This window comes from Plasmodium brasilianum, chromosome 8, assembly GCF_023973825.1.
Source record: "Plasmodium brasilianum strain Bolivian I chromosome 8, whole genome shotgun sequence".
NCBI lineage: Eukaryota > Apicomplexa > Aconoidasida > Haemosporida > Plasmodiidae > Plasmodium > Plasmodium brasilianum.
In genome coordinates this window covers 140,724-153,362 of record NC_090121.1, presented here as the reverse complement: position 1 = coordinate 153,362, position 12,639 = coordinate 140,724, and the positions used below count along the sequence as shown (strand labels likewise).

The window sequence follows — 12,639 nt, the reverse complement described above, 5'->3', positions numbered from 1 at the left end:
CTCAACAAAATTATCCTAATTAGCATTTAACGCACATGTTTATTAATTCGTTAAATGAATTTACATAAAGTGAATAATTATAAGTCTTATAATTTTATGTCTTTAAAAACTTTATATATATATATATGTATTGAAAAAAAAATGAAAGAAAGAACAATAACACTATTAATTACAAGGATAATAAATTAGTCGAAGTATAACTTTGGGAAAATAACTAAAGCACAAATATATAGGCGACTTTTGTAGATGTATAAATAAAAAGAAATAGTGAAAAAAAAACCAAGTTGTTAGAGTTATTATTGGTTTTGTACAAAATTAATTATATAAATAAAGACAAAATATAAATATGATCTATTTTCATCAGGAGAGATTAAAATAATTTTATAAATATATTTTTGGATAAATTTTGAAAAGAATATAGTTCACAAATTACATATGTAATAGGAAATTTTATGTACTCTTAAAAATATAAAATTCCATGTATATTAAAATTAGGGTATTCAATTTAAATATTTTCAAGAAACTTTCTTTAATATAATCCTAAGGACAGTTTAGAATTTTTTTTATACCTATTTAACTTATTATCATTAGGTGTGTCAATATTTTCGATACTTTATGGGAAACATAATATATCACTAATATAAATATTATGGATGATATTAAAATACCTGAAATAAATTGAAATTTTGTACACATTAATATGATGCCGCATCCTGATAATATAATTAGCGTAAAAAGCGTTATTAAATTTTTAATATTTATTTCAAATTTACTTCCAAAATAATTTGTTGTTTTGCATTTAGTATTCAGTAGTTTTATAACTTCTCTTTCATATCTTGTATCTAATTTTTTCAAACTTTTATATATCGAGGGAAACATATTTCTTTTTCCTTACTTAAATATGCTAACTCTATAAAATTTTTTTTTTAATTCTACAAATTCTGTTTCATGATAAATATCAAATTTTAATGATTCAAGGGATTTTTTTAATTATCCTTAAATTTAACGAATTACTTGTTTTTAGAACTTTTCCTTCATGCTTTAATATATTAAAATATTCTATTAGATTATCATTTTGTATTAATGTATTTAATCTATTTCCAATGTTATATACACCCTCATCATCTGCGTGCCTTACTTTTTCTTTTAGAGATGATTATCTCTGATGGAAATCTACGTTTGTTTTTCATTTTAATGTCCTGCTTATTCTTGCATTTGGCATAATAATTATGTTGATTTTCTTATTCCATAATATTGTAGCGATAATCGTCTAAAAATTAAAGTAAATATTTAATATTTAAAAAAGTATAATTATTTCCATATAAACATAATTTTAGTTTAGAATTAAAAATTTACAATTACAAAAAATGTATAGAAATTATTACATATAATAATTATCTGACCCCGTAGGAATAATGGCATGCCCATATTAATAAATTAATGAGAAAATTTTAATAGAGTAGAAGAATTTATTTTTTTGTATCAGCATGTTGAGTTTATTTGTGGACGCTTAATCTTTTGTATTGATGGAATTATCGAAATACAGTTTTTCCATAATACTGAGTGTAACATATAATAATTATTTATTTTTTTTTGTCGCCTTAAATTTAAAACAGTTTACCATTCTTCATTTTAATATAATTATAATGAACACTAGAAACTAAAAAGAAAAGGATACAGTAAATATAAATATTAAAGGAATTTTTGTATGTAATATTATTAAGTAAAAATAAGGAAAAATATAAGGTTTTAAAAAAAAACACTAAATAAGGTATTATTATGTGATAATTGCATTACATATAAATTTATCTCAAAATATATTTATATTTATATATATTTGCTATTCATATTAATAAAATATTTCATTAATTTCTTTACTAAAATGGATAATAATAAAATGCTATAATATAACATGTCATGATACCTATAATTCTTTGAATATATTACATTTTATATTTGTCTTTAAGATTAAATTAATGAAAAATATTGTGAAGATCAGTGATGTCTCACATACTAAATTTTTTTCAAAATAATTTTCAATAAAAATATTAATTTGAACAAAGATGTGTATATATAATAATAATTTTTACTGAATTGAATTACAATTCATACAATATTACAACATTAGCACAATTATACATTTTATGTACAAATGCTCAATAAATTAATAATGATAAATTATATATCATTTTAAATGAGGTTACTTTTATTTTTCCTATTATATAAGATAAAATAACGTTACATTTTTTTAAATAATTAATGGTATAATTTTGAATTGTATTAGTGGCATAACTTTCGTATAATATTAATTAAAGAAATCAATAATACACTATATGAAATAATATTAGAAATAAATATTTTAAGCATGTAAAATCCTTATTCTAATGTTCTTGAGATTAAAATAGAAATTATAATTAACGAAAAAACAAAAAAAAAATTAATAAAAAATTTATATAAGTTAAAAATATATTATAAGGAATTATATATGGATATTTATTAATTGGAGTTTTGTGATACTTGAAAAATGAATTACTGTACATTTAAAATTCTATAATAAGGAAATTTTTATAAAGAGATAGAAAAATTGGTTCATTAAAATACAATGGAACAATGGTCTCAAGAATAAGAATAAAAAAAAATGAATGGGCATTACAAGCAATAAAGAAATTATTAGTTAATGTTATATATGTCATATTTACAATATAGCATTAAACCGTTATTAAATTCATTTGGACCCTTATTCGTATACTATGATTTAGTTATATGTTTTGAAACAATATAAAAAAGAGATTCTACGTACATTAAATATTTTTTCTTTGTAATATATCAAATATTGAAATAATTAGATTATATTCTTATGAATTTATTATTTATATAATAAATCCTGTAAACCTGTTTTCAATTATTTTCTTCATTTATAAATATGTATATGTATAAAGATCTGTAAACAGTATTTATTTTTTAAAAACAATAAAATTGAGTAATATGTAACAAAAATTTTCATGAATTTTTCTAACAGTGAAAAGTTGTCAATTTTATAAATTATGTTTATATATATAACTGTATAATATTTATTAGCAGTTTGCAATATATTTTTCGGATATTAATGAATTAGATTTAACTCTTTGCATGCTTCAGGGGCTATTAAAGTGGGTCTATTATATTAAATCGTTAATATGAATTAAATATAGCTTAAATAAGTTACCATATTCATGGTATTAATATTTAATATATGTATTACTAAGTTAAATTATTTGAAAAAACTTGTTTAACTTTTAGTATATTTATTATTCGTGGTACATGTTTATTATAAAAAGAAATATGTATTACGATATATTAAAGCGATCCTAAAGGAGATAAAAAATTATATGAAATGATATTAAATAGAAAAATAAAGTAAATCAAAAATATATAACAATAGATTTAGTACTTTATATTTTAAATATTATTAAGTGTGAAGAGTTAACTTAATAATATGAATAAAGTCTTTATTTTCATATATTTTAAAATAACCTAATGGAACATTTTAAAATTATTATATGAATATATATTTAATATGTATAATTTGTTACTTCTTCACCGTTGTTATAGGTTAATTTGTAATCCAATATAGTTAATATATATAATATTCATACTATATGGCTGAAATGTAGTTATTAGAAAAAAATTATATGTAAAATAAAATTACTGATCATTATTTATTCACGAAAATTGTAAAATGAGAATAGAATACAAAAAAAAAAAATAATAAATAATTGATTAAATAGATAAAATAGTAAAAAAGTTGAAAGATCATTAATATTGAACGTTGCCATTGTTACTATGATGTTGTATGGATTCGATCTAAAATTAGTTAAAATATTTAAGGGAAATTACATTTAAATTATGCCTAATTTACTACGTAATAAGAATACTTGTTTATATGATTTAATTTAAGTATATTATTTCTTTTCCCCTATGAAATTATAATATAAAACATAGAAGGAAATAATATAAAGTAAAAGAAAAATATATAATAATCTGTTCAATGATTTTTAAAACATGGTATTTGAATAATAAAAATATGTAATAAAATAGAAAATTTCGCTATAACTATATTTTACCTCTTAATTCTTAAATCTCTGATACTTTTAAAGTTATATTACGGAAAAAAAAAAAAAATAATATATTATATAAGAATAGACTTTCTATTTTTTTTTTTTTTTGTTTATTCTTTACAAATAAATAAAATATTTGATATATTTTTACATCTATAAATATTTAATTGTGAATATTATATTTGATAACTTTTTTATAATTTTCTCTTATAATTAATTTAATTACAGTAATGTTATTCTACAAATGATCAAAAATATTTTTATCTTTCATATTAGATTATATGTAAGATATAGGATAAACCATATCTCATATATAAAACATACAGAAAGCACATACGAGGAAGTATTTATATATTTTTTCTCTTTAATTATGTAAATTTCTGTTATAATATATATGTATAACATAACTAATATTATTAATTATTAAAATTTACATTATTTTACGTAACGGAATCACTTTATCTTGTTTTCATATTTATACAAGTTTTTATATAAATTATTATATGTTAATTTTATTCTTTTCATTATAACTTGTTGTTGGAACATTATTGGCTAGTTTGAAATAGTATATAATTTATAATTGTATTTCTTTTTTATTAGTTATTTTTTAAAGGTATATTGAATGAGTAATGATTTATTAAATATCAAATGATAGTTTATCATTAAATAAATAAAATACATTACTATACTATTTTCATAATACTATTAATAAAATGAAAAAAGAAAATAAAGGAGAACAAGAAAAAAAGTACTAAATAAAAGAAAAAATGAAAAAAGAAATGAAAAAAATTTGAAGAAAAGGAATTATATAAATAAAATAGTATATTATAATTTCAGAACATTTATATATATATGTTAAAATATATATATATATTGCAATTTTACACAAATACATTTTAAATGGATATATAGATTCTATTTTGTTTTTTAAAAAAATAATAATATTACAAAATTAAAGTTTTTGATAATCCATTTTATGAAAAATTAAATTTAAAGTATGTTGCTGCTTTATTATTCTCCAATAAATTAACTTTCTTCTTTTAACTATGAATTCCATAAGATTGTCGCTTTTTTGAAACTGGTGTATGATACTATTATATGCTATTATATTATCTAAGAAATTTAGTGTTTTAAATGATGTCACGCTTTCAATAAATTAAAATTTTTGCTTTCAGTAGAAGCTTTTTACTAATTCGTTTTCATATTCATCGTGTTTTCTATTTATTTTATACCCTTTTACAATTTAAAAATGCAAGAAATATGGAAATGGAATATTATATTAAATAAAATTAAAAAGAGTTTATGCCTTTAAAAAAACATATATATTTAAAAATTTGCTTAATTTTAATGAAATATCCATTTATTATTATACTATAAATTTTTATTTTTCTCATTGCAAATAAATGATAAATTGTGAGAAAACATGGAATAGTTCACTCAATTATGTCGAAAGTAATTAAAGTTTATTTTTCATTTCTATTATTTATATTACTTAATATATATTTAAATAATAAATATTTAACGGTAAAAGTAATATTACAGAATATTAGAAAATTTGAACTAATATGTATTACATGCAGATCCTACAGTGCTTTAAATTATTAACATAATCAAATATTTTTAATATAATTTCGGAATATATTTATATTATTTTTTCTCAATCATATTATGGATATTATATATTCTATTGTTGTACTTAATAATGTGATATCATAACATTAATATTTTGTGCATAATGTATTCTTCAGGTAATGTCTCTCTTAATTCAATAAATATTTTAACTTTTCTTTATATAAAAGTGGAACTATACGTAGTGTAATAGAAATAATACCTTTCATAATTTTTGAAAGTTCCATGTATGGAATTGATTTAGCAATATTGTCTCATATATGAAAGATAATGTTGCCGTATATGGAAATATCTTTTTATTTTTGTTAATTATTTAAATAATATAGAATCTTGTCCTTCTAATATCGGTAGATCTATTTAGTTCATTATATATATTAGTACTTTTTATTTCATGCGTATTAATTTATTTATAAAATACTATAGATTGCAATATATAATGAAACATAGTAATGTTCTCTTCTATTTTATACATTAATTTGATGCAATTTGTATGCATCTTTTGGACTATATGTATTGTTTATCTTAGAATTTGTAATTTGTTGGAATTTTATTTATAATATAGAAGATTCTTATATTTACATAATTAAAATTGATAAAAAGTGTACATATATATATTAATTTTCCTAAATTTTTTAATGTAAACATATTGAATCAATATTAGTTATAAAGTAGTTTAAGATTTTTATTAACAGTTAATATATCTTTTGATAAGTTAATATTTTATCTATATTTTGTATATTACTACCTATGATATACGACGTACTTATTAATCTAAATTCATTATTATAATGTCACTGCATACAAATTATGAATTATATTTTTGTATGTGTTTACCATTTTATTTTTAATGTTTTAATCATAATATCTACATTAATACTATATTATTTATGTGAATAATGTGTTTTCTATAATTTCTTCCTTATTTTTATTATTACAGTTTTTCCATTTTTATGCAAAATTTTATATTATTTTCATTTGTTCTTATGTGTATTATACTATAACTCATTTTATATTTTTTTTTAATGAAAATATATTTTCTCTCTTGTATATATAACATTTTTCATGTATTTAGTAATTTGTAATATATAATAAGTTTAATATTAAAAATAAAATACTAAATACATTACATATATTGTGAAAACTTAATGAATAAAGAGATGTATAAATTGTGCTATATATATATTGTTATAGTAGTGAAAATGAATGTAATAAGATAAGCTATATATATTACATACAAAGGTGTATTATTTTTAATTGTTAATAATACTTATCTTGTGATGTATTTAAAATTATCTATCAAATTGAATAAACAATATACATTTATATTTTCTATTATTGGTTGACTAAGTGAAAATTAAAATAAACATTAATTACGCGCGAATTAGACATAACAGAGGATATTTCTTTTGATTTTATCTTATGCGACAAATATTAGAAGTAAATTAATTAGTGAACACTAAAAACTGGATATTTTTTTAAAGAATATTTTTTATTTGGTTACATAAAATATATAATTATTTTATTTAATACTTACAATCAGGCATATATGTGTAATTTTATGTTATAATAAATCAATGAAATAAATATAAGATTTGAATTATATTTGAATGCAAATCAATAAATATAGTTATTTATATAAGAAATATAATAAAAACGGATAGAAGAAACCTGTATTTATTTTCTAAATTAGGATAACATGAGTTATTGAAAAGGACATTTTATCTATTTATAAAATACAATATGTAAATGTGATAGTGCAAAAAAAATATAATTTAATTTCTAATAATATTTATTATAAGGTCCATATTTAATAATTTGTAATGATTGAACTAATAAGATTATTCAATTACACAACTGTAATTATTTATAAATTAGTATATGCCATGGTGGAATACCACGGAAATAATTCTTGAATAAATATATATAACAAACAAAATCATTAAAATATTTCATTGTAAATATTACATAGTTACTATTATATAAGCGCTCAATAAATTTAAAGATGTAGTATGTGAGAATATTATATAACGTAATCATCAAATTCGTGTAATTCATAGTTTCGTGCAATTATATGACATGAATAATAAAAATGGCAATTGATAATTTAATATATTTTCCCTAAGATATAAAATATTATCATATTAATTCTTTTCGATATAATTAAACATTGTAAATATTTTTAAATAAGGAATTAATGTGAGATGGTTTTACATAAATAAATCTTTGATTTGTGCTTTATATAATTAAAATAAAAAACAGTATACAAGTATGTAACTATGTTAAAGATATACATATAAAATAGACAAATAGTAAAAACAAATGAAAAAATTTAAAAGGAAATGATCTCCAAAATATGAAAAAGAGTTTTGCTATAATAATAGAAAATATATTTTTATATGTTCTATTCAGTTTCATATCTATATAGTTTCTACCAATAAATAACAATGTTTAACAAAAGTCCTCGTTTGAATTATTATATTGAGAAGAAAAAAAAAAAAAGTAAAATTACTATTATGTAGTTTATTTTTCAATGAAGGGGAAAAAATATTAAAAAATTACGGAAAAAATGAGTATATACATATATTTCATCACTCTTATCACTTCTTTTGTTATAATAAATGCTTTTACATATAGATGTTTACAATATGTGCTCTACATATTATTACATTTCTTTCGCTATTTAATTATTAATATAAAAATATGGTATTTAATGAAACCTCTTATTATTCGTGGTTATAAAAGTTATTTGAATTATATTAATAATTCATTTATTTGTTCATATTTCATATTATTTTTATGCTAAAATCACTGTAGCATTCTACTGTTTATTATATTGTTTGGGAATTTAAATTTAATATATTTATTACTATTATGAAAACCAATATTATATTTGTGAATAGAAGAATTTGTAAAGATATATCATAAATGTAGAATATATATTATATACTGTAAATAGTAATAAGATATTATAAATTAATTTACTTTGTTTTATTTATATGTCATGTAAGAAAATTTTCCCTATATATCAATGATACTTCATTTATATTATTTCATTTTATCCTATTTTTATATATGCCTATTTGCTTATTGCATATTTTTATTCTCATATAAAAGGAATTATATTTACTAATTGTTAATATGATTACATGTATAAATATATTGTGAAGTTAAGCTTATGTACAACTGTAAGAAAAATGATGTTAGCTATTTAGATATAGTAAAAAGATTACAATGGATATAAATTATTGTAATTATTTTATATTTTATATTTTATTTTCTAACATTGCATTTTAAAAATGTATTTTATAGGATATTTATTCAATTATATTTTATCAAAAATGGAGAAGAGACCCTAAGAATTTTAAATACTTTATGAAATTATTGTGCACGCGGAAAAAGAACATGTTTGGTAAAAATATTGTAAAAAATAATGAAAGAATTAGAATATATATGTAAATCAATATTCTCAATAATATATTAGTAACTATATATTATGAATTTCCTTTTGTGATTTTTTGATGAATTAAGGTATAGTTATTGTATATAGAAGTTATTTATAATTTTTTAACATTATACATTTATCAAAGAAGAGAAAAAAGAAGCTGTGTAAATTATGTACCCATATGTAATTTTTCTATTATTATCATTATTGTAATTAATTTTTTTTCTTAGGTATTTCCTGGTGAATTTAATTTGTTCTTATTTTGTTTGGTGCTCTCAGTTTACGTTAAATAATTTATAATTTTCGCATTTTGTCAAAGATATTTACTTTTTCCATTATACTTTGTATTAAATGTAAAACTAATAAGAACTTATTCCAAATATGTATATATTTACGTGTTACTTTAATTATTCATAGGGACTTTGTTGTATTGCCTAAAATATGTAAGTAGTAGTAGTCTCTTCGTTTTATTAAAAATTTTTGTACTTTTAATTGTTCTTATATTTTTTTGTATAAAATTACAATTTTTTGATAATATATTGTTTTCGTAACATTTATATATTATTGTAGATAGTTAATTTTTATATTTATTATTAAAAATTTTAAGTTAATAATTATTCTTAAGATTATATATTTTTTTTTTCACTGGAAATAATCACCTTTATTACAATGGAATATATATACATATTTGTGAATTATCTAATTATTTATATCATGTTTTGTTTTACTATGCTTGATATATTTATTTTTAAATGTTGTGTTTGCATAAAATTACAATATTTTTATCTTATTAAATTAAGCAGTATGAATCTATATATAACTATTGAAAATATTACTAATAATAGTAAACTATCAAATATCATTTCTCATTATTTTTATGTATGTACTAAAAAGAGGATTTTTAAAATAATAATATATAAAATTCGTAATTAAGATAGTTTAACGAAAATCCCCTAGATGGAACAATTAATAATTAATTAAAATACTTATTTGTATATATTCTTTCAATAATTATCTACAATTTATAATGCATAATCTGATATTTTAATTCTAAACCTTCAAATCTAAACATAAACATGAACACGAAAAACGTCAACCACATAAAACAAATACTAAACTACGAATCCATATAATTTAGAATAGTGCATTTAATACATTATTCATGTGAAATATTAAATATATTTGTTATAATATTGTATAATTGACTTTCCATATATGTTTGTAGTGTATTATATTTTTACTCTTTGATAATTTACAAAAGGGTTATACAGTACATACTTCCAGTTCAATGCAATCTGTTTGTAGGTATTTATAATCTGATTCGCATAATTTTTGCTTTTTATAGGAAATTAACTATTACAAATTATTGATGTATGTGATATTTAACTTAAGCATGTGGAAGTAAGAATGTACAAAAGAAATTAATTTATAAATTGTAATAAATTTTGTACGATATAATTTTTATTTTGTTGTAATCATCATAATATATTTTAAAAAGCGAAAATTTAGTGTTCATAAACAATATTTTAAGCTCAGCATTTAGTAAAAAATTATAAAATATTTCATTATAATTGATCATTATTATATATAGGATATATTGTTTTGTTATGAAACAACTATACTTGTAGATGGAAAATTCACGTTTAAAACTTTGTATAATATATATATATATATATATATATATAGTGAAATCGTATATCTCCTTTCAAAGAAAAAAATTTAATATAAATAAAAGTTTAAAAATATGTATTTTGTTTTCAACCATTTTTTTCTTTTTTATTTATTTCTTTTTTTTCTAATTTTTAAATAATAGTATTTGTATTTTAACTTTTTATTTTTGAAAAAGCTTTACTTCAAAAATGAACATATATTTTATATATTTAGAAATATATTTATTTTGATATTTAGCAATATTTTCTTATAGTATATATGCAATATAATAAAAGGCCTTAGAATAAAATTTTCAATTTAAGTCATTAAATTCACCAAATAATATAGTATCAAAATTTTATTCTTTATTAAATTTTCACAATTAGACGCTATTTATGGTAAAAAAAAGATACATAATTTAAAATATACTTCTGAACACTTTTTTATTATTGTAAACAAATGTTTTAAAGCTTAAATTGTAAAATGCGCGGAACTTCAAAAATGATAATAATGTTTTGGAACTCATTAAATAAAAGTTAAAAATATAATAATTGATTTTTATAATGTTATTAGTTGTTTTTAATTGTTATTAATACTTATTTTAATTAAAATTGAATATATTTAATAAGTTCATTGAACTTTATTTATTTTTATTTTTTATAACTTAAGAGAATTATTAAATAAGTAAATATATGGACATATATATATGGACATATATATATGGACATATATATATATATATATATTTATATATATTTTTAATTGATTCATAATGAGGGATTGATAAATAATTAAAAGATTTTATATTGTTTAGCATGGATAATAAATGAAAAAAGAAATTTTTGGATTTGTTCTCTGAGAATTTACTAATAATGTAGAAATGTTATGAATTTATGCAGTTAATATAGATATGAAAACATAAAATATATAAATATCATTAATAACCATTATAAATATATAAAAATTATATGAGAAAAAAATAATGAATGTAAGGATATAATTACTGCTTTTTCCATGGATTAAGTGTATATGATGAGATATCATAGAAATGGCAAATATTATAATAGTCATGAGATAATGGGTAATAAATCATTATATATAGATAATTTTATAGTATAAAGAATTATGTATAAATATAACAATATTGGTATGCATTTCCAAGGGTTTTTATTTATTCGTAGGTACTGAAAAGTAAAAAATGTATTTTTTTTAAAAGAAATATTTTAAATGATATATTTATTATATATATTTATATATTATCAATTCATATTTCATTTAAGAAGGCAATAAAATAGAAATAAAATTAATGAGTCCAAAAATTGGTTAAAATTTTTAATTTGAAGTTAATTTTTTCAGGGTCACCATTTTCTCTATGGTATAAGAATTGAAATTTTTGTAATATTAGAAATTTCCTTTTTTATATAATGGGAGAATAAATAATGGACACTGTAGTATTAAAAATTCGGACAAATTTTTTTGTCACCATGAATGAAACTATTATAATAATATATTATTGAAAATGTTTATAGATGAATGAAAATGTATCTAAACTCAAATATTATCTTAATCTTATATTATTATACGTAAAAATGATATTAACGAAACGACGGATATGTATGATATTTTTTACAAGTATAATTTATGAATAGGACAAATGATTATATCTTTTTTGATGCACGAAAAATTGATATATATTTTTATACGGAAAAACATATAGACTTTATTATTGCAGTTGTAAAAAATATAAACAAATATACTACGAATTCAGGTTTTTAGCTCCAATATATATTTTAATAAAAACCGTCATAAATTAAAAATATT

At 18.5% G+C, this 12,639-nt stretch overlaps 1 protein-coding gene across 1 annotated transcript; it reads right to left on the bottom strand.

Moving 5' to 3' along the window:
• Positions 1 to 529: 529 nt before the first annotated feature.
• MKS88_002221 (uncharacterized protein) lies at positions 530 to 4,643 on the bottom strand (the record flags this gene model as incomplete). Its single annotated transcript, XM_067215215.1, has 4 exons — positions 530 to 611; positions 695 to 842; positions 1,015 to 1,133; positions 4,555 to 4,643. 4 exons carry the CDS (start codon positions 4,641 to 4,643, stop codon positions 530 to 532), a joined length of 438 nt encoding a protein of 145 aa, XP_067073662.1.
• Between the last annotated feature and the right edge of the window lie 7,996 nt (positions 4,644 to 12,639).